Below are 27237 nucleotides of genomic sequence, written 5' to 3'. Positions count from 1 at the left end.
CAGCTTTCTGCAAATGCTCCTGGGAGACAGTGGATGACGTCTCAAGGACTTGAGATCCTTCTACCCACATGGGAGACCTGGATGGAGACCTGGATGGCTCCTAGGTTTGGCCTGGCCTAAAGCCAGCTGCTGTAGGCATTTGGGGAGTGAACCAATGGAAAGAGCTCTCTCTCTCTCTCTCTCTCTACTCTGCCTTTCAAATAAATAAAATATTTTTTAAAATGTCCACTTGTTTCTCCACTTATGTATGAAACTATTCCTACATAACATGTTTTATATTTATTTGTCAATTTTCAGGTATTTAAGGGGTATTCTTTGGTTCTCAAGGCTTGGAGGATAGTGAAAATTTTGAAATGAGACTTGCTACAAGAACTGAACAGGTGAATGACACTTAATAGCTGATCTTTTGATTTTTCCCTAAAAGTGGAAACCTCAAATAACTAAGAGATGGTAGTAAGAAATGTAAAACTGGGACGCAGGCTTTGACCATGTGGGAGAGAGGAATGGAGTGGAAGAGAGACCCGAGGCCTCCGTGCCAGGAAGCATGCCGAGCTGTGGGGCATTCCACCAAAGAAATGGGGCCGTTCAGCTCCTGAGTTCCCGGAGGACACTCATGTGCTAAACTTGCATCATCCTGAGACTAGAGATGAGGAAATACTGAGCAAATTAAGTCTCTGAACTTACATGATTTGCAAGGAGAGCTGTTCGTATGCTCCACGAGTCTGGTCTCATCTATTCTCAATTTCAAGGGACCCCAGGGATATTTGATATTAGGCCGCATTTCAAAACGACCTTCTTTTCCAAAGTAATCCCCGATAACCTACAGAAAGGCAATAAATAAATAAATAAATAAATAAGTACACACACACATATACAAGCTAAAAGGTCAAAGTTAGCAGTTTGCAAGGAAGCACAAAGCCCACAGCCTTGTACAGCTCCTCTCCAAACGCACAGCCTGAGCCAACCAGATGGAGACCAGACTTTGTCCAGTAACCTCCCCAGGGCAGGGAGCTCAGTGGCACTGGGAGGCGCCCCTTTTGTACAAGTTGACTATTATGATGCATCTCTGAGGATGCGGTGAGAGTTAAGATCTGAAATCACTAAGGATGTCTCTAGAGGGGCAGAGGTGAGTGAGAGTGGTGGCTCCTCACCATGGCGGAGCCAGTGGTCTGCAGCATGGAGGATGTGGAGGGGGAGAAGGAGGGCCACCAGCATTGCCCCTGAGTATTCTTCAGTAACACCACCAGGAAGAATTTTTCCCTACAAAAGTCAATCATCCAGAAGTCATGGCTTTTTCTTTGCTCAATGGACAGGGCACAGTGGGGGCCGACACTGTGGCACAGTAGGCTAATCTCTGCCTGCGGCACCGGCATCCCACATGGGTGCTGGTTCTTGTCCCGGCTGCTCCACTTCCAATCCAGCTCCCTACTATGGCCTGGGAAAGCAGTAGAAGATGGCTCAAGTTCTTGGGCCCCTGCAAGAAGCTCCTGGCTCCTGGCTTCGGATCGGTGCAGCTCTGGCCATTGCAGCCATTTGGGGACTGAACCAGTGGATGGAAGACCTCTCTCTCTGTCTTTCCCTCTCTCTGTAACTCTATCTCGCAAATAAATAAATAAAATCTTAAAAAAAAAAAAAGTAGACAGGGCACTGGCTCAGCCATCTGCCCAGAGCAGCCCACATGCTCAGTCATTTATAAGGTTCAGGTTACTTTCAGGGATGGTCAGGAGGACCCAGGGTCCACCAAATGCCCAGCTTCAACAAATGATGGGCACCCAGCCCCATGCCCCCGTTAGCCCAGCACCCAGTGAAAGCACTGGAGGCTCTTGGAGAGACAGCCCATCTCCCAGAGGTGCCCTCCCCATGCTGTAGGAGCTCTGCTCTCCCCCTGGGGAGTTCACCTATTCACACCCCCATTCTGGGCTGAGTTCTCACCTTCCATGAGCATCTCAAACTCCTGAAATCATTTATCTTTTCAGGCTCAATACCAGGGTCACCCCTCAGTTTCTGGTTAAAATGACTTTGGAAGAACCCAGGTTCTCAGGATTCATTTCTCTTTTGTCTGGGCATCAGCACACAGCTCTTGAGCACACTGTGACCCCTCCCTCCCTCTCCCTCCCTCTCCCTCTCCATCTCTCCCTCTCTCTCTCTCTCTCTCCCTCTCTCCCTCTCTCCCTCTCCCTCTCTCCCGCTCTCTCTCTCTCCCTCTCCCCCTCTCTCCCTCTCTCCTTCTCCCTCTTTCTCTCTTCCTGCTGTTGGAGGCATGGGTGGCTCTCACAGTTCTGTCAGGCCATAGTGAAAAGAATTCTAAATCCTCCCAAGATAACAATCACTGATGCATACTAGCATGTACCCAGTGCTCTATGTAGCCCTACAATGGGTGGTGACCCACCTTCTCCTGTGGGGGAGACTAGATCACACAGGAGATCTAAAAAAGTCATTCCATAAACACAGCAGAGGAGACTAGGCAGCCTGGGCCCCTCCTACAACACTGGGCATGCGTGAACAAAAAGGAAAACAGCAATTCTCATATGCTGCGGCCCAGAAAAGGTAACCAGAGCCACGACCCAGAGCAAGTGACATTATTTCCTGAAACAGTGTGTATCTGTATACATATGTAGATATGCATATTTGTATGTGCACATTTGCATATAAATTATGCATGCACATATTATGTAATATATGCATATATGTGTGCAATATGCATACATGAATGCCGATTGTGTAGTATATGTATATGAATAACATATATTTATTTGTACATTTATGCATGTGTATTGCATATTTACATAGTTTTAATATATACATAGTTTTATTTATCATTTGAAGTTTATACAGTAGTTTTTTTTTTTTTAAGGGAAAGGGTTTATTTGGGAAAACCCAACAGACTGAGAGAAGGGGCAAAGAAAGAAAAAGAGAGAAAATGAAAGTGTAAGAGAGAGAGTGAGAGAGAAAGGTCAAGAGACAGAGCGATCAGGAGATGGAGAGAAAAAGAGCTGTGTGTTCAGGAACAGGTCCTTTTAAAACTTTGCCAGGGGCCAGGCAGGGAAGTAGGAGCAGCGAATCCCATTAGGATGGGGGTGGGGCTGACACCGGTGGTTGGGCCATGTGGCCACCTGGCTTCCAGCACATACAGTACTTTTCTAGATGTCATTTTGGCTGGTCCTCATAGCAGTCATAGTATATCCGCAAGGCAGATATGACGATTTCCATGCTACAGAGAGGACACCCCCAGCAAGCCTTGGAGGTGCCTCTCTGCCTTTAGCACATTTTTTTCTCTTGCTATCCTGAAGTTAATCATCTTTGAAAGATTAACACATGCCCAGTTTGTAAACACCCACCCACCAAAAATAAAATAGGATAAAAACAATCCCAAAACTCATGTAAGAAATATGTTCCACTTTGCCTCTTCTATCCAACAAGCCCCTGTGCAGAGTTAAGGTGTGATGCCTGCTCCTTCAGAGGTGGGACTTCCCCACTTAGACTCGACATGGAACCCTTTCTGGACTCCCTTCCTCAACCAAAAGGAAGCTACCCCTACCTGGAAACTCCCAAGTTTCCAACTCATTTCTATTTGGAGGTTGCTTTTGGGACAGCTCTTTGGGCACCAGAACAAACACATTCTCAGAGTCCTAACAGGCAGAAGCAGCAACTGGTGGAGTGCTGTTCACTCACCTCCTGGGTTCCTGCCTCCGTGTCCGTCATGGCGATCACAGAGAAGTCCCCGTATCGGTCTCCATTGGCGTCTATGGACACCTGTCCGGCAATACCTACAGGGCAAGAGGGGACGAGCTCCAAGTTAGTTGCTTGAAATACTTCTGCTTGCCAACCAAAACAAGTAAATAAATTGACAGGATTTTTTAAACTCAGGCCACAGGGAACCTCATCAGACTGAGCGCTTTTGTTGGCATTCGGAAAGACATTGTAATTTTATCTGTGTCTGCATTCCTAAATTCTTAGCATTGCTCCATTTAAAAATGAAAAGAAAAAAATAATCTTTGGGGAATATGTTCTACAAAAAAGAGGATTAAGGTTCATCCCCAGACACAGCACACTTATCCTAGAGTTTTGTATTCTTTTTCTTAAAAAAAAAAAAATTGCAGAATGAACAGTGAAAGTGCAGTGCATTCATACACTTGTCATGGGTTTGCATTATCATCAGACTAAAGGAAGACCATCCCAGGTCCAGAGCTCAGTGGACACACTTTGTTGTGGACTGCTTTCACAGCAGAGCAAGGGCCTGCTTTGTGGTCACTGGAGCCAAGAGCTAAAGAAGCCCTCTTGGGCTTTTCCCAGGGTAGCTGTCACTCACTGTCTATCCAAATGTGATCTGGAAGATTACTACTTGCTGAATTAGTGCTGTAGCTGACACTAAGATGAATTGAACTGTCCCCACTTGAGAGGGAGGCAGCCTGGACTAGGAAACTAGCTTGCTTCCACCAGAATCAAACTACTTACATTTGAATCCCAGATTTTTACATGCACTAGCTCTGTGATCTTGGGCAAGCTGCCTAGTACCTCTGGGAACTTCACTCTTCACAATGTAAAGTAGGTAAAATAGTACCTCCCACGCCTGAGGCCGTGGAGATGATTAAATGGGGTAAAGCAGGTGATGCATTTTCAACACAAGTCTGAGAGACATTAGCTATTCTCTTCTACAGGCTGACATGCGTAGACCAGAGCATTTGAGATTGTTGAAGTCTTTTGGATTCTGGAATATTTGCATATACATAATGAGATTGTCTTGGGGATGGGATCCAAGTCTAAACAGAAATTTCATTTATGTTCATGTAGGCCTTATACTCACACCCTAAAGATAATTTTGTACAGTATTTCTAATACTTCTGTGCATGAAAAGAAAGCTTCACAGTAAGGAATTTTCCACTTAGGGCAACAAGTTGGCACTAAAGTGTTTCAAGATTTTGCAGCATTTCGGATTTTGGATTTTGGATTTTCAGATTAGGAATGCTCAACAACTATTTATTTTATGATTACTGTTATTATTACTATGCTTGAAGTCTGGTGGTGAGCACCAGACCATACCCACGCCACTCCAAGGAGCTAGCACATCACACTGGAGAATTCAGGAGGAATCAGTCAAAAACAGCAACTTTATAGGAATATTGGAGGAAACCTATAATTTCCACCAGCAGCAATCAAAAAACAGGCATATTCTAGGCAGGAAGGTTGGCCTCATATTTAGAAAGGCACAGAAGACAAAAAGGACCAGAACTGTGAGATTTCCAAGGACAGAGTCCATGTATATGGAGTAGGGCAGCCAGAGGTAAGGCTGGGTACCACTTGCTTTTGCCAGCAATGGTGGCCTAGTCCAATTAATTACATAAAATCAACTATGTATCACTGACTGATATTAAATATGTCTATTATGTCTAAATATGTCACTAAATAAGAGAAATAAGAGAATGCACACATCAGCCACATTCTAATTCAATAACATAACTTGTTTTCTCTCTTACACTGTGGGAGGGTTCAGGGTCATTTTTAATTGATGTTTCTATTGACTTGGCTCTTTCCAGAAGTCCCAACTCATTTGGTAAAATTAATGTCTGGGGAAAGGATCCCAAGGGAAAGTTCCATCCTCCAGCGTGGTCTGGAGAGGGCAGGTGTTTGGGTTTACTCTCCTTTGGACTGTGGTTTAAAGAACCACTGGTTTTTCCAGACTTTGGTCGACTTTGCCGGAAACAGAATGGAGTTACCATCCATCTTGATTTTTGTGTCTTCTTTATATGAAGACAAAATAGTTACAAAGACTCACCCATCTCAAACTTGTACATCTTGGACAACGTATAAAACTTTAAGTGATAGATATGAATTTTTTAAAAAACAATTGCAATCATCTCTAAACATATGGCCTCTCCAAAACCAACTGTCATCCTGCCCAAGGCATCTGTGATGGTGTGCCCTGCAAAGTCTTCTTGCATAGTGCTGTATAAGACAACTTGGCTCTAGTAAGCCAAGACCTCATTACGTCTTTATGTTATTACAATTCTGCCAAGAAATGGGGTGAGATCCCTCAGGGTGGCCGAGAAGCAAGGTGAGACCGCACCTGCTAGTGTCGCCCACAAGGTGAGATCATCGAGCTGACAGTAGAACTTCCCCGTACATAAGCAATGAGATTCTCCATCCTCACTTCTATTTGCTGGTAGTGGAGCTCAAGCTCTGGGCCACAGTCCTATTTACCTTGTCGCTCTGACCTCTCACACAGAGGATGCTCAAACTCTTCCCAAACCATTTATTGGAAGCTTTGACAGCTGATCATAGGTTTCAGAGCAGTAAACATCCAAATTTGTCAAATAACATCCAGAGTGTTTTCCCCTTAACAACTTAATGGCCACTTACAGTGACCATTAAAATTAAAACTGTTTGTAATTTTAGGAAGGTTAGGATTTTTCTTCACACAGATACCTCTAAAGTTCTTTTTGGGCCTACCTTCAAATGGATCGTTGTTTGGTAAATAAAATGGGCTCTCCAAACAATTCAGACCCAAAACCTGCCTTGGCTTCAATTATCTCTACATTTGGACAAATGAGATTCTTATTTTAGACTGAACTATCCAGATAATTGTTTCAGGACTGCATAGACCTGGTCCTCAAATGGAAACGTTAAGTCGGACTATGGAAAAGCCTAGCCCATTCCTGGCTCTAAATAAAACTATGTTCAGACCATTGTGGGTACTTACTCTCCCTCAATATTGCCCTCCAGTGTCCCCTGACTCTGGCTCCTGTCCCTCTGTCAGAAGACCAAGAACAAATGACCACACCATGCACTTAAAGCTAAGAATGGGATGTGGACTACCAAGGTGGTGTCCACACACACACACCAGTTTCTCAGTGTATTGTGCACAACTTCTGGGAAACCTGACTCTGTCCTAACATGCCCCCTGAATTGCTCTATTTGATTCCAGCTTCTCAGCTGAAGCAGCCAGAGGTAAAATGAGACAATCCTGGAGATTTACTTGCCCTCATCCCACAATCTGTCTAAGCCAAAGGAGATATCACTCTGGTTTTGAGTAAGACATGAAACGATCAAGGAGAAATGAAATCCACCAATTGCCTCCATACCTACTGCCCAGATGGCTCTGGCTACAATTTGCCCCCCACCCCACCATCTTACCCTTTCTGAGAAACGAAGTCAAGCCATGGCAGTGGATGGGTAAAAGACCCAAATGGGAAAACATGTTCCATACATATGGACTTGTCAGTCCTTGTTGCTGTCATTCAAAAATTTTTGCAAGGCTTTGCAGTTAAGAGGCTAGCATCCCACATAGGAGTTCTCCATCTCCCACTCCTGACTCCGGCTTCCTGCTAATGCAGACCCTGGGAGCCTATGATGATGGCTCAAGTGATTGGGTCCATGCCACCCTTGTAGGAGACCTGGATTGCGTTCCCAGCTCCCAGCTTTGGTCTTGGCCGAGCCCTGGCTGTTGCAGCCATTTAGGGAGTGAACCAGTGAATAGAAGATTTCTCTCTCTCCCTCTCCCTCTCCCTCTCCCTCTCCCTCTCCCTCTCCCTCTCCCTCTCCCTCTCCCTCTCCCTCTCCCTCTCCCTTTCCCTCTCCCTTTCCCTCTCCCTCTCTCTCTCCCTCTCTCTCCCTTTCCTCTCAAACAAATAAAATGCTTAAAAATAAAAAAATTGGCAGAGTATAATTACAAATACAGAAATATCCCAATCCACTAAGGGGTTAAAGGAAGAGTTACCATAATGCAAAACTGAAGGGGCTCTTGTCAGTCCTCAGTTGGCCCCACTTCCTTGTTGTACAGGTGAATAAAGAGAACTGGGGTTTCTAGTTAGTGGTCAGGATGCGGGTTGCAAGGCATGATGCCCCCTGTCCCCAGCATACTCCAGTTCATTTGCCCCAGAGCAGCAGTAAGGACCTCCCTTTAAAGACCCAAGGCAGGTCATTCACTCAAAACCCTGAAGGGACTTGTCTCACTCAGGTGGAACCCCACGTCCTCCACAAGGCTTCCCTGTCCCCAGGATGTGGCCCTCACTACCTCTCCAGCCTTGACTCCTGTACACTACCCCCCAGATGCAGGATCAGCCACAGCGCCCTCCTGGCTCCTCGGAGATGCTCCTCACTCTCCCACCAGATGCACTTGGGGTCTCTGCACTTGCTACTCCCTCTGCAGTGATCACTCCAAACACCCACAGAACTTCTCTCCCTTTCTGCACTTCTCTACTAAGCTACCATTCTCACAGAGACCTTCTGTGGCCACTCCAAGCCTCCCTTCCACTATTGTATATCTCCCTGCCCTGGGTTATTTTATGGCTCCTGAAATGACACATTTATTTGATTATTTCCTGCCTCTCCCCACACCTCCACCAGCATGTTAAACTCAACTTATTGCAGGGAAAATCTTTGGTTCGCTGAGGAACCTTCAGCTCTTTGAACAGTGTTTGGCATGTGGGAGGTGCTCAATGAATATCTGTTGAACAAATGAACGGATGGGTGAGTGGATAAATAAAAATTGACATCTGCAAGGCTCCAACAACGAGATCATCCCATATTGATTCTCTAGTTAATTTTCTAGAGTGTTGGTGAGTTGAAACACAACCAGCACTCACATATACACTGTTGGCAAAAATATAGGTTAACAGAACTTTCTGGGAAATATTTGGCAATATCAAACACAATTGGAGAAGCACAAACATATTTTTGGACTAAGAATGTTCCCTGTTGGAAACACTCACAAAAATTCATCAAGATGTGCAAGAGGCTTGTGATAGCATGCTAAATAAGAATGAAAACTGTAAACTACTCAAGTGTCCATCAATAGCAAGAAAATGGGTTAAAGAAATTCTTGTCTAGCCATATGGTGGATAATACATAACTATCATTTTAAAATGTGTTGGATGGGGCCAGTACTGTGACATAGCAGGTAAAGCCAGCACCTGCAGTGCTGGCATCCCATATGGGCGCTGGGTTCTAGTCTCAGCTGCTCTACTTCTATCCAGCTCTCTGCTATGGCCTGGGAAGGCAGCGCAGGATGCCCCAAGTCCTTGGGCCCCTGAATCCACATGGGAGACCTGGAAGAAGCTCCTGACTCCTGGATTCAGATCAGCCCATCTCTGGACATTTTGGCCAGGTCGGGAATGAATCAGCAGATGGAAGACCTCTCTCTCTCTCTCTCTCTCTCTCTCTCCTTCTGCCTCTCTGTAACCTGCCTTTCAAATAAATAAATAAACCTCTTTAAAAAATGTGTTGGATCTATGAGTGTTCACAAAGAAAATTACTTGACTTGACATACAAGGGAAAAATCAATAAAAAATGGCATTTCTGGTTTGAGTTCTTTTGTGTAAAATATTTTCGATGAAACATCCAAATGTCTCTGTGCTGGCAAAAGGCATAAAATCTTTGTATACATATTCGTAAGAACTTGTTAATAATGCTTACTCTAGGGAGAGAGCCAAGGGTGGGAAGGAAAGCTTTCGCTTTTCATTTTGTACATTTTAGTACTGCTTAAATTTCATAGCAAAAAACAGCCTCATTATTGTACAATTCTTAAATGTCAACAGAGGTTGCCTGAGTGATAAGATTATGGGCCACTTTGTTGTTGTAGTTTCTATACTTCTCTGCTCTTAAGAAAACAGCAACTAATATTTACCATTTTAAGATTAAAATAAATCACTTGGACCTGCTAATCAATGAGCCACCAGGTTTAGTCACAATAACTAATTTTCTTGGAGTTTCACAAAAAACAATATCCTCTGAATAAAGGAATGTGTATCTGGGATTAATATGTATTTTAAAACTAATCATAGAACTCTTCCAAAACTGATCATTCTGCTGTGAATAAGGCTTGTGTTATGTATAATTTTAAGAAGCATAGAGCTGGGACTGGCATGTGGCATGGTGGGTTAAGCCATCTATTGTGATGCCGGCATCCCACATCAGAGCACTGGTCCAAGTCCTGGCTGCTCTGCTTCCAACTCTGCTGCCTGCTAATGTTGTCTGGGAAAGCAGCAGAAGACGCCTCAAGTATTTGTGCTCCTGTCACCCAAATGGGAGATCTGTATGGAGTTTCAAGCTCCTGACTTCAGCCTAGATCAGCCCCAGCCATTGTAGCCATTTGAGGAGTGAACCAGTGAATGAGAAATCTCCCTCTCTTTCTATTGTTCTGCCCTTCAAAATAAATAAATAAATATTTTTTAAAAAAGAAAGAGCATAGAGTTGTTATCTAAACCAACAGAAGATGAGACATTTCCTGATTCAGTGAGATCTTGTCAAAGCACTTTCAGGTACATTATCTCATTTGATTTTCACAAGCAGCCATCAGATGGGTCGATCTTGATTTACTATCTTTCCTTCACAGCTGGGAAGGAAAGGCCTCATAGTTGCAACAGAGAAAAAAAAAAAAAAAAACAGAACCTGGGAAGAAGCAGCTCAGTGGGCTGTTGTTGCCTTAGAGACTGAATCCCCACCTTCAAATGTTCTGTTCCAAGTCTGCTGGATAATTTTCCCTCCATCCTTCTTGCTGTAACCAGCTCTGAGTACTTCGTGTAAAGCCAGGACGTAGAGGAGGATGGCATCGTGGAATCCTTCAACAAACATGTTCACCTGTAAAGGAAACCCCAGCTGGGTGAGCCCAAGCGCCAACTGACTCACATTCAGGAATCACACAGCAATCAAGAGGGTTAACAAGCTAGACTTGAGGTCTCCAGGCAGCGGCAGAAGTGGGCAGAAGGGCAGCAAGTAGGACTCACACTATGGCTTTCTCAGCACTGACTGAAGGAGGAAAGTCTTTCCCCAGTTTGGGAATTTGGAGAACAGACATATCATTATGGAAGTCAAGAAAACTAGGCCGGCACCGCGGCTCACTAGGCTAATCCTCCGCCTGTGCCGCCAGCACACCGGCTTCTAGTCTCGGTCGGGGTGCTGGATTCTATCCGGTTGCTCCTCTTCCAGGCCAGCTCTCTGCTGTGGCCCGGGAGTGCAGTGGAGGATGGCCCAAGTCCTTGGTCCCTGCACCCCATGGGAGACCAGGAGAAGCACCTGGCTCCTGCCTTTGGATCAGCACAGTGCACCAGCCGCAGTGCGCTGGCGGCGGCAGCAGCCACTGGGGGATGAACCAACGGAAAAGGAAGACCTTTCTTTCTGCCTCTCTCTCTCACTGTCCACTCTGCCTATCAAAAAAAAAAAAAAAGAAAGAAAAGAAAACTGAACTTGTTGATCAGGTTAAGCATTCCAGAGACATCAACCACTGCTGATAGTTCTCTCTGCACAGCTGTTCTTCCCCCCATTCACTCTGCACCTCAAGGCAAACTAACTGTGTTTTCTCCACCCTCAAAACCCCTCTTGAGCTCTCTGTGCTCACAGGTGGAACAGGACTGAAAGAACAGTTGGGAGCCCTTCACTCATCCTTGGCTACTCTTGAATGCCTGCTGGCATGCTGGCGTCAAGGAGCTGGTGCTGGTACATGCATCAGGTGCATGCTGGTGTGCAAGGTTTGCATCCTCTCTTCAACAATGCCTCAGGCTTTCTTTCCAATTGTGCTTTCAGTGATTCCAGTGTGTCTGACCACTCCCTATCCTTCCCCCTGTTAAGTTCCAAGGGCATGAATTGAAAACAATTTGGGGCTGTTGGTATATTCCAGCTGAGTCCCTGCTCAAGTAGGAGAGTTCTTGCCTTCAAGAAACTTAACAGTTGCATAACCATAAACACTAGCCATGTGAACTTGGGGAAAGTTGCTTAATCTCTTTGAGCTTCCTTTCTTCTGTATATTGACCATAATACTAGTGCTTGCTGCAAGAAGTATTTGCAAGAACTACCAGAGTATTTCAAACCTGGAAAAGGGAGTGAAGAGATAATCTCAATTTGGTGCAGAAATTGAAATCCACAAATAGCCTTTCCATAACGTGCATTTTTCGATAGGTATGTATTTCAATTTTTTTGCATCAAAATAAACTGATCATTTAATTTATTTTTCCACATACTTTTTGAAGCCCCCTCATGAATGACACAACTAACCTAAACTGCTTAATATCATAAACCTGGTGCATATCAAGTTTTCAATAAATATAAGCCAATACTATTATGACTATTTTGTGGACTGAAAAAGTGTCATCAGTTCTGTGTTATAAACCTGTTCAGGATACAGTAAGAATACAAAAAAGTGTTTGATTGATATTATGGGTGGAAGAGGAGCAGACAAGAGAGACTCCACAGTGGTGGTGAAAGTTAACTGAGTTCTGGGCCGGCGCCACAGCTCACTAGGCTAATCCTCCACCTTGCAGCGCCGGCACACCAGGTTCTAGTCCCGGTCAGGGCGCCGGATTCTGTCCAGGTTGTCCCTCTTCCAGGCCAGCTCTCTGCTATGGCCCGGGAGTGCAGTGGAGAATGGCCCAAGTCCTTGGGCCCTGCACCCACATGGGAGACCAGGAGAAGCACCTGGCTCCTGGCTTCGGATCAGCGCGATGTGCCGGCCGTAACGCGCCGGCCGTGGCGGCCATTGGAGGGTGAACCAACGGCAAAAAGGAAGACCTTTCTCTCTCTCTCTCTCTCTCTCTCTCTCTCTCACTGTCCACTCTGCCTGTCAAAAAGAAAAAAGGAAAGTTAACTGAGTTCTGAATTTAAAGAGCTGTTTCACAGGATGGGAGGTTGGGGAAATACTGCAGGTAGAGTGATGTGGGCAAATGCAGACTCACAGCACATCCCCCTGATGGCCTGGTGTATTTTAGAAACTGTGAATGTTTTGCTAGGCTAGGGGCAGGAAGGCAAGATCCTACCATGTCTTTTGGAGACATGGCTGGAGAGGCGAGGGGAGTCAGATCATGAAGAAGAACCAGGAGGCCAGACTGAGGAATGTGGGCTGTCCTCACCCAGCATTTGATTGTTCTGGTTCACTTTAGTTCCTCCCCTAACTCAATGATAAGCACCTTTGGTAAATTCTAATGCCACATTTTAACCCACTGAACATAAAATGAGCAAATGCCGTCAGGAAACACGGAGTAGTTTGCAAACAAATTGTATTTAAAAAGAACAAAATATTAAAGACTTCTGATTTCAAGAAAAAGGGAATGAATGGGGCACTCCACCGAAGGCCATTGTGAGACTCCTGGGTGAGGCACTGCCTGACCCATCTTTAGGGATAAAACCCTGTAGAAGGCAGCCACAGCGTTCTGCATCACTGGATAGAATGCACATTCACAGTAGGCACAGTTCAGTGTCCAGTTCCACGAGCTCATCCCACCCTAAAGGATTTCAGATTTGCCCAAGTCGGTGCTGAGAAGCAGTTTAGAATAATAGCTAAAGAGCCTGGACCCCTTTCCAGCTCTGCCACTTCCTGGCTGTGATTCTGTACCACTCAGAGCCCTTATGTACTCATCTGAAAAATGAGGAAAATACTAGTACTTATCTTACGGGGTTGCTGTTAGGTTTAAATGAATGAATAAATATAAGAGACTTGCAACAGTGTCTGACAAAGTCAGCACTCACTGGTAGCTTTGGTTGTTGCTGTTGTCTACAGAGGAAAAATGAACAACCTAGAAATCTTGGTTCATCTCTAATTCCTAATGGCAATATGAGAAAACAAGTGATTTTCTTACAGTTTTTTTTTTTTTTTTGACAGGCAGAGTGGACAGTGAGAGAGACAGAGAGACAGAGAGAAAGGCCTTCCTTTTCCATTGGTTCACCCCCCAAATGGCTGCCATGGCCAGTGCGCTGCACCAATTCAAAGCCAGGAGCCAGGTACTTCTCCTGGTCTCCCATGGGGTGCAGGGCCCAAGCACTTGGGCCATCCTCCACTGCACTCCTGGGCCACAGCAGAGAGCTGGCCTGGAAGAGGAGCCACCAGGACAGAATTCAGCGCCCTGACTGGGACTAGCCCGGTGTGCCGGCACTGCAGGTGGAGGATTAGCCAAGTGAGCCACGGCGCCGGCCATTTCTTACAGTTTTAACACATATTATTGATCCAGTGTACCCTTAACAGGAACCAAGGCCCCTCATTCAGGCCCTGGTACCCCAGGCAATTCTAGCTGCCACAAGCCATGCTCTGAATTCTCCACAACCCAAGCTGGTGGATCCCACTGACCCTCTGAGAGAGGAGGAAGGCAGGAGAGTACTGGCTCACAGGCAAACTCTGCACTAACTGGCTGGACCCCAACCCAGTCTTCACCCCAACACATTCCTTACTCTTTCTAACCCTCAAGTCCATCATCTGTTAAATTGGGCATTAGTACTGACTCATCTCATAGAGCTCTTCTGGGGTTAAATGATACAGTGCATGTAACACATTTAAAACAGTTCTTGGGGCCATGAAAGCAACTGGTAAATGTTGGCTCCTACTTTTAGCTGTCAAGCATAAGTCTTGGAGTCATTAATTTTTTTGGGCAAAGAAGAATGATGTAAAATAACATCTACCTGTCAAAGATAATTTTTTGCTGCTTTGGCCATGCTAATTCAATTTTCCAAAGGAATATGAAATTCTCACTCAGGCCATGAGATCATCATGGCTTGAGAAAGGATGCATGCTGATGAATTTTTACCAGTGGTCTTCAGCTGTGTCATTTAATTCACATGCCACAGTATATGTTTTAAAAATATATCTTCCCGCCGGCGCTGCGGCTCACTAGGCTGATCCTCCACCTGCGGTGCCGGCACACCGGGTTCTAGTCCCAGTCGGGGTGCCCGATTCTGTCCCGGTCTCTCCTCTTCCTGTCCAGCTCTCTGCTGTGGCCCAGGAGTGCAGTGGAGGATGGCCCAAGTGCTTGGGCCCTGCACCCCATGGGAGACCAGGAGAAGCACCTGGCTCCTGCCTTTGGATCAGCGTGGTGCGCCGGCTGCAGCACGCCAGCCACGGCGGCCATTGGAGAGTGAACCAACGGCAAAAGGAAGACCTTTCTCTCTGTCTCTCTCTCACTGTCCACTCTGCCTGTCTATATATATATATATATATATATATATATATATATATATATCTTCCCAGGCTAGTGCTGTGGCATAGTGGGTAAAGCTGCTGCCTGCAGTGCCAGCATCCCATATGAGCACTTGTTTGAGTCCTGGCCACTTCACTTCCAATCCAGCTCTCTGCTGTGCCCTGGGAAAGCAGTGGAAGATGGCCCCTGCACCTGAGTGGAATACCCATAGGAAGTTCCTGGCTTCGGATCAGTACAGCTCCGGCCATTGCGGCCATCCACGGAGTGAGCCAGCAGATGGAACATTCTCTCTCTCTCTCTCCCTCTCCCTCTCTCTCTCTCTCTGCTTCTGCCTCTCTGTAACTATGCCTTTCAAATAAATAAATACTTAAATATATATATACATATATATATATATCTTCCCTTTAATAACTGCATAGAAAATATCTTGCTACAGTGGAAATCATGCAATCACAGAGTTGTAGAAGGTGAGAGGTACAGGTACCTGGTCTAATCTCTCCTTACCTTGAGACTGCTGACTTCAATCTGTCTGCATTCTGTACTTGACTGTTGTCCCCAGAAGCTCCTGGTTTCTGGAACACCTAGGATGGTCACTACTTAAACGTCCAGCAGCTAAGCCACACCATCCACCTCTCTTTCTGTTCCTCCTGTCAGGCCCACCACACTAATGGTGGTCACCCACACACACCACTGGACATGCTCCTCAACACCACTCCATCCAGGCCTTCTGCTCCCTTTCCTCTTGACATGCATTCTACAAGCCAGGATATGAAGAACAATTATCTGGCCAAGAAAGATCAACTTGGTTTGCTTTGTCCTAACAGGTTCGAAAGCGGGTGAGAATACAGAGAACACATGCCCAGCTTTGAAAACACACTCTCTATCTTGATTTGCAAGTGGATCGCAAAAGTTACCTTCTTCCCTATCAAAGAGGCTGAGTGTCTCCCTCTCTTGCCAGAATTAGCAGGAGAGCTGCTGTTCCTGCTGAGGCTCGCTGGCACCCCAGCCTGCTGCGGGGGAGGTTTCATAACACCTACCTCATCGGCCCTCAAGCCAGAAGCAAACCCTAGAGACCATCTTTTCTCAAGGAGAACATTTGCACATCCACACGTGTTTTTTAATGGGAGGAAAGCCCGTTAGCACATTATAGACACTGAAAATTGGAAGTGAAAATTAAGAGGGAAAAAGAGAAGGAAAAAAAAAACCAGAGTATTAAGTTGCATCAACAACACTTTCTACTGGACCTCTGGACTGAAAGGAACAAGGTCACCCAGTCTGTGTCCTGTCTCTGGACAATTGAACCTCAAGTCCTGACTGACACCTGCCATGCTGCTGTTATCAAATGCAGAAAGTGGAATTCCCTGTTCTAGTACCTGGCATCCCTTCTAGCCAGAATGTGCATAGTCATAACTCTTCATTAAATCCCTAAATACAGCCATTCTGTTTCAAGAAGCTGAACAGGCTGGATTAAAAAAACAATGCAGTTTACAATCTCCCCCTCAACAGCACTGCCACTCCCCATGGACATGTAGGCACAGAGTGGTAAAGTGGACCACCATGAGGGCCAAGCTCCCGAGTGATCATGATTTACCCTGCAATTAAATAAAGTATCTGGCATTCAAACAAGATGAAAAGCATTCACCATCTTCCACTCATTCTGGGAAGTCTGCCAGAAGAAGGTAGCACACTCCCAATAATCTCTTATCATTGCATCCCAGTTCACTCACTGTGCCCTACGCACTTGGCTAGCATCTGGTATGCTCAGTGAAAGATGCCATGTTTGATACTGGCATGCCTCTATGATAGTATCTGCCAGCCACATCTATTTACTGCTGTTTTTCTTAGTCCTCCAACATGGGGAAAGCTGAATAGAGTCTTGTTATTCCTTCTTTTTTAATGGAGCTTTGAGTTGCCATTCCTGGCATGGCTCTTATCTGACAGTGTGGGCAGCACTTTTCTCATTTCCCTCTGGAGGAGGAAAATGCATACTGAGTCGAATTCCTCAGCGCTTGTGTTCCAAACCAGTAAGCAAAGAATGCTGTGTGCCTCGGTGGTTCTGTAAAGTGAGAGTGCTCCAGCTCGTGGATGTCTGAGGAAACCTGTATAGCCCTTAGATAGCGGCTGCTGAGAAAATGCTACCAAAGTTCAATGCAAGGCTAGGCTGTCCCTGGGTTTTGCTTGGGGTATTCACACAAACTCAAGTGTATCACATGGTGGTTCTATCTTCCTTACCACAAGCCAGTTATGAGGGAAGCTGAGGGTATTGGGCAACATTTCTCATTTGAAAAAAGATACGCCTTTAACTTCCCATTTGGTTGAAAGGGATATTGAAGAAAGGGAATTTTGGGTGGAGGGCAGGTGAGAGAAGAGATGGCCCAGGACCTGTCCTTCCCCCATCACTGTTGACAACAGCAGCATAATCCTGTCCAATTAGGATCAAGACCCTGAAAACTAACCTTGCCCAGCTCTCCTGGGTGCCTGAAGATGGCAGACAGCAGAAGGAAGCGGACTGGGAATAGCACAAGTGTGGTCCGAAGGTTAAAGGGTATTCTGCATCTGAGGATCACTTTACAAGTGATCGCCATACTTTGTTTTCATGCAGTTTCCTTTTGAATCATAACAGCAGCAACCACCACACCTGAGCTCACAACCTCAACACCTCAGGGGCTCTCATGCCTTCTGACAGACACCCCAATGTCTGCTCTTCTCTATGGGGCCCCCTTCATGGAATTCACATTTGTCCCCTGCTGCCTTATGCTAGCCTGGAGAGAAGTCAACCTGAGCATCTGAACCCTTATCCAGCTGAAACCCAAGGAATGCAAAGGGCAAGGCTGATGGTCAGTCAAGCTGAGAGCCGGAATCTCCACCTTCACACAGCTCTACACTGGATGCGAGCACACCTGGCAAACTTCTTTCTCCCCAAACTGAAGCTATGACTTACTGGGGGTGAGAGTTTGCCCTAAGTGTCCCAAATAATCATTTCCATCCTGAGCTCAGCTTTACCCCTGTAGCAATGCCCTTGACTGGCAAATGAACTTAGATCTTGTAGCCTCCAATGTGGCTGCCTGCAGATTGGAGCAGATCGTTTTCTCTCCCATCACCTAGGACAGAATGGCTCATGAAACAAAAGCAGTCCTGGGAAGATTCTGTAGTAAAGCTGTGAACCCTCTTTCATCTCCCAGAATGACTGGCACAGCAGTGGGGGCTGAGCACAGGGCTGCAGGGCCGGCACATGGGATCCACTGTCACCAGCAAACCCTGGCAGGGAAAAGCACCCAGGGCCCATTCATGGAGAACAGTGAGGAAGATTCCATGGGCTTTACTTTTAGAACTGGCAGATATGGAGCACAAGGGAAGGAGACTGGCTTTTTAAAATTCTCTTAGTGCAGTCACCTGATATATTTGCCCTTTGAATGCAGCACACACATGCCACTTAGGGATGCTGCTCATCACCTATCATCCCAGAAGGCTTAGTTGGGAAAGGCACACACATCATGACATAATTGTCCCTGGCTTTCAGATGAGCAAGTTACTGATACCTGTCGTTGGCCTTACCAGAGTCCACAGCCAGATGTACCTCTGGAATGCTGGTGATCCAACCACCACAGCACTGTTCAAACATATGCTGACCTCTCTTCCCAGAGCGCTATGCTGTCAAAGTACAATGTTGAGATGGGCAAAGGCAGAAACCAAAACCCAACAGGAGAAGAGCAGGGGCAGGCAGCCAGTACCCTACACACACTCTGCTGGGCAGTGATGCAAACCCCCGACAGGAAGGGGAGAGTGACCAAGCCAGCTTGAGATGGGAAGGGCAGAAGTCACTAGAGGCCAGGAAGTCCGAGTCTGCTGTCCTGCACAGAGGCCACAGCTGGCTCTCTCCCACTGCCACTGGCCTTGCAGAGTCTGGTAACCTCTTCCTCTTCCTATCTCTTCCAGTCTAGGAATGATAACAGTGCCTCACTTTTGCAGGCCCAGGAGGTCTTTGTCATCCTTCCCTGTTTTTCCTTTAACTCACACATACCTCTGTAAACAGTACCTTTATTGGGTTCTCTTTGATTTCCCTTAACTATGTCTTCATTTCCTCCCAGGACCCTCACTTACGGATACGTGAGCCTTCTGTGACTCACTCAGTGATTCTCGTGAAAGCCTTCTCTTAATCGCTCAGGCCTGCCTTTCCTCCGCACTTAGTGCCAACTCATGATTTCTCCCATCAGTCTGGTGTATACCTTTGCCTGCATGTGTACCTGCCACTGCACAAGATCCTTGATGCACAAGCCATGTACCTTTGTTTCACTAGAAATTATGTATCCTGCATCAGACACAGAGACTGCAGCACTTGAGTCAACTCCACTGTCACCTGTCACTTCCTACTACTCCCACTGTGCTTGTCTCTAGCATACCACCAACACTCAGTTGCTGCTACAACTGTTCTGTAAGCTGGGAGAAGAAACCTCAAGGCTTGTTATAGTGACTCTTAAAATACAGGTAAATGGGCACAAATGAGGATTTTAGACAGTCTTACTATAAAATTAAAAATTATATATGGGAGCTATTCAAAGACTTTCTTTGCTCTTTTTTAATATAACTTATTTTTTATTTATTTGAAAGGCAGGAAACAGTCAGAGAGAGATCTTTCATCCATTTGTTTACTCCCCAGATGCCTGCAACAAAAGGACTAGACCAGGCTGAAGCCAGGAGTCCAGAACTCAGTGGGAGTCTTCCAGGTGGATGGTAGGGTCCCACTATCTGAGCCATCAACTGCTGCCTCCAGGGGTGCTCGTAAGCAGGAACTGGAATCAGGGCCAGAGCCAGGACTTAAACCCAGGCACTCTAATATGGGATACAGGTACCCCACACAGCAACTAACCATTGTACCAAATACCCAGCCCCCTTCTTTGCTCCTGAGTCTCACATAGTTGGGATTGCCATAACAGTGGTTCAGCAGCTACTGCTAAGGGAAAGACTTCCAGGTTTTAACACCAATACAGGGGCTGGTGCTGTGGCTCACTAGGTTAATCCTCTGCCTGCGGCACCAGCATGCCATGTTGGCACTGGGTTCTAGTCCCAGTTTCTCCTCTTCCAGTCCAGCTCTCTGCTGTGGCCCAGGAGGGCAGTGGAGGATGGCCAAAGTGCTTGGGCTCCTGCCAGGAGGAAACACCTGGCTTCTGGCTTCTGGCTTCGGATCAGCACAGTTCTGACTGTAGCGGCCATTTGGGAGTGAACCAACAGAAGGAAGACCTTTCTCTCTGTGCCTCTCTCTCACTGTCTACAATTCTACCTGTCAAATAAATTTAAAAAAAAAACACCAATACAGAGATGCCCATACTAACACTAACGAAACACTTCTCATCCAGTGAATGAGTTAATTTAGTTTCATTTGAGAAATCTTTTTCATCAAATTTGCTACCAAAAAATAAAATAAATTAAATTAAATGTCATCTCTCTTGCAACCAATTCAATTTCCTACATTTTGAACGTTGTTTGCTAACGAAGATAAATCATGAAGCACTGTTGGTAACTTTTGGGGTGTGGTAATAGTATTATAGTTCTGTTTTTATTTAAAACAGCAGTCCAGTTGTGGCCAAGTAGTTTGCTCAAGATTAGCTCTCACAATAACAATCATATAGGCAAGAAAAAATGACCAGGCAGTGACCTGGAGATTATCTAAATGTTGGAATTAACTGATAAGTTAATGATTACAAGATTTAACATTAAATTGATAAAACAATGGTAGCAAATATTTTTAACACTTCAAAAAAAAGATGGAGTTCATGAATTGGAAGACTCAATATCATCAAAATGTCCACACTGCTGAAAGCAATTTACAGATTCAATGTGATCCCAATCAAAATACCAATGACATTCTCCTCAGATCTAGAAAAAAAAGATGCTAAAATTCATATAGAAACACAAGAGACCCCAAATAGCTAAAGCAATTTTAAACAACAAAAATAAAGCCAAAAGCATCACAATGCCAAATTTAAAGAAATATTACAATGCAGTTATAATCAAAACAGCCTGGTATTGACACAAAAACAGACGTGTAGACTGATGCAATAGAACAGAAATTCCAGAAACCAATCCACACTCACATCTACAACCAACTTATCTTTGACAATGGAGCTAAAATAAACCCCTGAAACCAGGACAGTCTCTTCAATAAATGGTGATGGAAAAACTATATCTCTGTGTGCAGAAGTATGAAAAAAACTTCTACCTTAAACCATACACCTTACACAAAAATCCACTCAAAATGGATCAAAGACCTAAATCTATGACCTGATAAATCAAATTATTAGAGAACATTGGGGAAACCCTGCAATACATTGGTATAGGCAAAAACTTCTTGAAAAAGATCCCAAAAGCACAGGCAATAAAATTTAAAATTGACAAATGGGATTACACCAAGCTGAGAAGCTTCTGCACTGCAAAAGAAACATTCAGCAAAGTAAACAGGCAACAGACAGAATAGGAAAAAATATTTGCAAACTATGCAATTGATAAAAAAAATATCCAGCATCTATAAAGAGCTCAAGAAATTCAACAACAACAAAACAAACAATCCTATTAAGAAATGGGCAAAGAATTTGAACAGGCATTTTTCAAGAAAGGAAATGCAAATGGCCAACAGACATTTGGAAAATGCTCAGGATCACTAGCCATCAGGGAAATGAAAATCAAAACCGCTGTGAGGGTTTCTAACCCTAGTTAGAATGACTCCCATACAGAAATTAACAAACAACAAATGCTGGCAAGGATGTGGAGGAAAAGGTACCCTAATCCACTATTGGGGGAATGTAAACTGGTACAGCCACTGTGGAAGACAGAATGCAGATAACCTTAGAAATCTGAACTTACCATGTGATCCACCCATCCCACTCCTGGGAATTTACCCAAAAAGAAATCAGTATGTGAAAAAGTTATTTGTACTCCCATGTTTATAGCAGCTCAACTCACAATAGCTAAGATATGGAATCAATCCATATGTCTATCAACTGATGACTGGATAAAGAAATTATGGCATATATATACACAATGGAGTACTACTCAGCTGTAAAAAAAAAAAAAGTCAAATCCTTTCTTTTGCAACAAAATGGATGCAACTGGGAACCATTATACTTAGTGAAATAAGCCAGTCTCAGAAAGACAGATATCATATGTTTTTCCTGATCTGGGGTAACTAATAGAGTACCTAAAATGTAATGTATTGGAGTGATATGGACATTTTTAGATTCAATGATTATTTACAGCCCTTGTCTCTACTACTGAGTAACAGTGTTTTTTTCTTCATACTATTGTTGAACTCTCTATTTAGTGTAGGATTAACCTTATGAGTATAAAATAAACTGAAAATAAATTTTTGTAAAAATTAAGATTGGGAATAGGTGAAGGAGAAGGAAGAAGGGTTGGAGCTTGGGCAGGAAGGGAGGGTAGGGTGGAAAGTATCACTATGTTACAAAATCTGTATATTTGAAATACATGAAATGTGTACACTTAAATAATTTTTTAAATAAATAGATAAAAGAAAAAAGAAAAAAAGAAGGACAAAAAGAGTGATCATATAAACAAGTTTTTACAGAAATTGACAAGTTCAATCTAAATCTATATAGAAGAAAAGGACAAAACTTAGAATAGGCAAAACTTTCTTGAAAGAAAAGAACAATATAAGGCAACCAACACTGTAGCATACCAGGTAAAGCTGCTGCCTGAAATGCCAGCATCCCATGTAGGTGCTATGTTGTAGCCCAGCTGCTCCACTTCCAATCCAGCTCCCTGCTAATGGCCTGGGAAAAGCAGCGGAAGAGGCCCAAGTGCTTGGGCCCCTGCCACCCACAGGGGAGACCCTGATGGAGCTCCTGGCTCCTAGCTTCAGCCTGGTCCAGCCCTGGCCATTGTGGCCATCTAGGGTGAACCACTGAATGGAAAGTCTCTCTCTCTCTCTCTCTCTCTCTCTCTCTCTCTCTCTCCCCCTCTCCCCCCTCTCCCCCCTCTCTGTAACTCTGACTTTCAAATAAATTAATCTTAAAAAACAAACAATGTACAGGCTCACATTAACAGACTTCAAGATTTACTTAAAGCTACAATATTTAAGAAAGTATATAATCAGTATAAAGGCAAATAGATCAATGAAACAGAATAATCTAAAAACAGCCCTTATACAGCCATATGAATCTCAACTCTAGTACCTGAGCATTTCAATGGGAAAAATAAACACACAGGTACAACAACAACTAAAAAAAAAATTGGAAAAAACTAAAACTTGATACCTAACTCACAGAATATACAAAGGTTCATTTGAAATAGAGCATAGACCTAAACAAATAAGCTAAAACTTTTATAGTAAAGCTCTGAAAGAAATAGGAGAATGTCTTTCTGACTTTGAGATTGGCAAACGGGATATATAAAAGCCCTGAGCATTTTTTAAAAATAATGAGTTCCTTTAAACTAAAATAAAAACTCTAGTCCTCAAGACAAGCCATTAAAAAGATTGAAAAGTGGGACCAGGGCTGTGGTGCTGCAGGTTAAGCCACAACTTGTGACACCAGCATCCCTTATCAAAGTGCTGATCCAATTCCTGGCTACTTCACTTCTTATCCAACTTCCTGCTAATGTGACTGGAAAGATAGTGGAAGATGGCCCAAGTGCTTGGGCCCCTGCCACCCAAGTGGGAGAACAGGATAGATACTGGCTCCTGGCTTTGGCCTGACTGAGCTCCAGGTATTGCAGCCATGTACGCATGTGTGGAGTGAAACAGCAGATGGAAGACATTCTCTCTCTCTCTCCCTATTTCTCTATCAATCTACCTTTCGAATAAATAAGTCCATGTTTAAAAAAAGATTTAAAATTAAGCAAAAGACTAAGACAAAATAATCATAGCACATGTATCAGATTTACATTTGGAATATAAAAAAGAATTCAAATAATAAAAATACTAGGGGCTGGCACCGTGTCGCAGTAGGTTAATCCTCCACCTGCAACGCCGGCATCTCATATGGGCGCAGGTTCCAGTCCCAGCTGCTCCTCTTTCAATCCAGCTTTCTGGTGTGGCCTGGGAAAGCAGTAGAAGATGGTCCAAGTGCTTGGGCCCCTGTACTCATGTGGGAGACCCGGAAGAAGCTCCTGGCTCCTTCCTCTCTGTCCCTATGTCTCTCTGGCTCCCTCTCACTGTCTGTAACTCTACCTCTTAAGTAAATAAATATAATATTTAAAAAATACTAATAATTCAATTTTAAATGGGAAAATACTTCAGCAGACAGTTCACAAAAGTGAAGTAGTCAACTGGCAGCTGAAAAGAGGCTCAAAATCATTACTCATCAGGGAAATACAATTTAAAGGCACAAGAAACCATTCTCATGCATCCACACATCAGAATAGCTAAACTTAAAATACTGCCAATACCAAATGTAGATGAGGTTGCAGAATAGGTGAGTGTTCATACATGCCTGTGGGACTGTATAATGGCACTGTTCTGGCCGGCTCCCCTAAAGTTACACATACATCTGTCCTACGACCCGGCAATTCAACTCCTAGATACTTACTCAATTGAAATGAAAACCTGTATCTACAATAAAGATTCACACAAGAATGCTCATTGCAGCTTTAGAGATAGTCCCAAATCAGGGGTTGGAGGTGGTGAATGTTCACCAACAGGAAAATAAACAAACTATGGCATATTTATACAACACAATATCACTCAGCAGTTTGTAAAAAGAAGAAGAAACTACAAATATATACAATACTGTGTAAAATCTCAAAAGCAGCAAATGGAGTGAAAAGAAGCTAGACATAAAATATATATTTGCTATGTGCATGAACTCAAGGCTGGGCAAAATTAATGTATGGTAATAGAAATCAGAAGAATGGTTGCTCATGGAGGGGAAAATTGACTGAAAAGGGGAATGAAAGAACTGTATCTGATCATACAAATGTTCTATTTCTTGGGTAGAGTGACAGTTACACAGAAGTAAACACTTATCAAAGTTCCAAGTTGTGCAGTTAAAATCTACGGTTTCACTGTGCATAAGCTTTTTTGAATGAAATAATGAAGATTCTTCAGGCCAGGGCTTTAACCAGCTGTGCCACAGTGCGGGCCCAGGAAAAATGTTATAGATGGAATTAGACTGAGTTGCAGGGTTGAGTGATGGGGACATGGAGTTCTGCTATACCAGACCCTATTTGTGCACAGATTTGAAATGTTCTAATTTAAATATTTTCCTTATTAATCAGTTCCTGAAATGAACAACTAAAGCCTGGAAAATCATGAAAGCTTTTCCACAGTGAGGGTATTTAAAACATATGAAAATACAAAATAAGGTCAACGTTTGTTTTGTTCAGCCCACTACTCTCTTTCCTTATCATTGAACGAAAATATTTTTTTGAAAAAAGACATTAATAGATCTCATTAACCTAAAAGAATAAAGCAACATACCAAATGATCAATACTTTCTCAATCCCATTTGGGATACACCATTGAGCCAATCTAAATCATTCTGGAACTCGTTTTAAAACAATCTTTGGAAACTATGCAAATAATAAGTTTTGTGTTCTTCCTAGCATGAAAAATAGTGATTCCCTATTTTTCTTTAGGTTTATCATTTAAGAATTCAGCTAAGTCTTCAAAACTCAAGTAATGCCTCATTATTTTGATAAGGCTGCATCATCCTCTATCTTGTTATATATTAGTGTTTTAAAGAAACTGATCTTGTAAGCCCATTTCATAATAAAATTGTCTCACTGTCTTGAGCAATTAAAAGAGATTCTATTTCTTTTTTAAAGCCTTTAGGTAGGGCTAACTTACTTTACTAATATGAGGAGCTTCATTTCTTTTTAAAAATCTACCAACACTATGCAGAATATTCTGGATGCAGACATACCATGATTTTGAACAATGAAGATAATCCCAGTATTTTGAAATCTGGGATGACCTGACTTTAATAAACACATTAGCCATAGTATAAGAGAGACTCTTGGGGCCGGCACCGCGGCTCAACAGGCTAATCCTCCGCCTTGCGACGCCGGCACACCGGATTCTGGTCCCGGTTGGGGCGCCGGATTCTGTCCTGGTTGCCCCTCTTCTAGGCCAGCTCTCTGCTGTGGCCAGGGAGTGCAGTGGAGGATGGCCCAAGTGCTTGGACCCTGCACCCCATAGGAGACCAGGATAAGTACCTGGCTCCTGCCATCGGATGAGTGTGGTGCGCTGGCCTCAGCACGTCAGCCGCAGCGGCCATTGGAGGGTGAACCAACGGCAAAGGAAGACCTTTCTCTCTGTCTCTCTCTCTCACTATCCACTCTGCCTGTCAAAATAAAATAAAATAAAATAAAATAAAATAAAATAAAATAAAATAAAACAAAGAGAGACTCTTGGGTACATGTTGTTGGGGGTGCATGATCTTAACTTCTGGTATTCTTAGCCAAAAGAATGGTAGAATCACAAAAATTTTACAACTTGAAGTGAATTTAGGGCTCATCTAGACCCTCTGAGTATTTTGTGTGGATGAAAAACAGAAGCCAGTACAATTGCTTAATTCACTCAATGCCATGCACAGGGTGAGACTGAGCTGCAACAAGAAATCAAGGCTCCTGACTCCGAGCAAGCTGGGTCCTCACCAGCGTTCAATTGTTTTTCAACAAGGCACCTCCCTAAATACAAAACTCTCACCCAAGAACACAGCACCAAATATCTCAGCCTCTTGTTGACAAAACTCAATAGGCCTTCTCCAGAGTGTACAGATTTCCAAGATGTTATCTGAATATCAGAAAAGAGTGGGAAATAGAATGAAGAAGTTCAACCCAGCAAACACGATTATTTTATGCATCAAAAAAAAAGGATCAAAGAGGAGAATGGTAAAAATCAGATACTTGATTGTTAAATTCCACTTTAAGCTTGCTGTGGGGAAAAATCTGTACATTGGCATAAAACTAGAAAAAAAAAAGACATATGCTCTTTAAGTCCACTGCTGATACAGTAGATTCATCATCATTTACAGACTACAATAATTTTTCAAGAGCTGAAACATACATTTAAAAAGAAAACATCCCTAACCAGACACTCTCTTCTCGAAGAAGAACTTCTCAAAAGTTCTATGCCAAGTATCACTATCATCCGATGCAAGGGCCCTCCCTCGCTCCCAGGGCACAATGGATGCATTAAGGAGGTTGGCTTGGCTCACGTTCTTCCTCTCCACCCACATCAATGCAATCACAGTGGGCCACTTCACTCCCCCCAGACATTCTCCATTCACTCTAAAGCAGAGCCTCTTGGTTCCCTGGCCACCAGTACAAAAATGAATTCCAGAAACTCACACTCAGGCACATAATCTGGACCAAGGCTATCTGCAGATAGTTC

At 43.9% G+C, this 27237-nt stretch overlaps 2 protein-coding genes across 4 annotated transcripts in view; both read right to left on the bottom strand.

The window, feature by feature from the left end:
* LOC138845174 (large ribosomal subunit protein uL23-like) overlaps nt 1-27237 on the bottom strand; it is a 1058548-nt gene that overhangs the window by 965385 nt on the left and 65926 nt on the right. The gene's annotated exons all lie outside the window — the stretch shown is intronic.
* NPR3 (natriuretic peptide receptor 3) overlaps nt 1-27237 on the bottom strand; it is a 97515-nt gene that overhangs the window by 8239 nt on the left and 62039 nt on the right. For all 3 annotated transcript variants that reach the window (XM_051853840.2, XM_070056627.1, XM_008262100.4), the window contains exons 4-6: nt 10440-10575; nt 3673-3767; nt 685-820 (exon numbers count right to left, since the gene is read on the bottom strand). In XM_051853840.2, the coding sequence (XP_051709800.1) occupies nt 685-820; nt 3673-3767; nt 10440-10575 (367 nt within the window). The remainder of the gene's footprint in view (nt 1-684; nt 821-3672; nt 3768-10439; nt 10576-27237) is intronic.

The sequence above is a fragment of the Oryctolagus cuniculus genome, chromosome 14, assembly GCF_964237555.1.
Source record: "Oryctolagus cuniculus chromosome 14, mOryCun1.1, whole genome shotgun sequence".
Classification (NCBI taxonomy): Eukaryota; Metazoa; Chordata; class Mammalia; order Lagomorpha; family Leporidae; genus Oryctolagus; species Oryctolagus cuniculus.
This window is presented reverse-complemented; position numbering and strand designations above follow the sequence as displayed.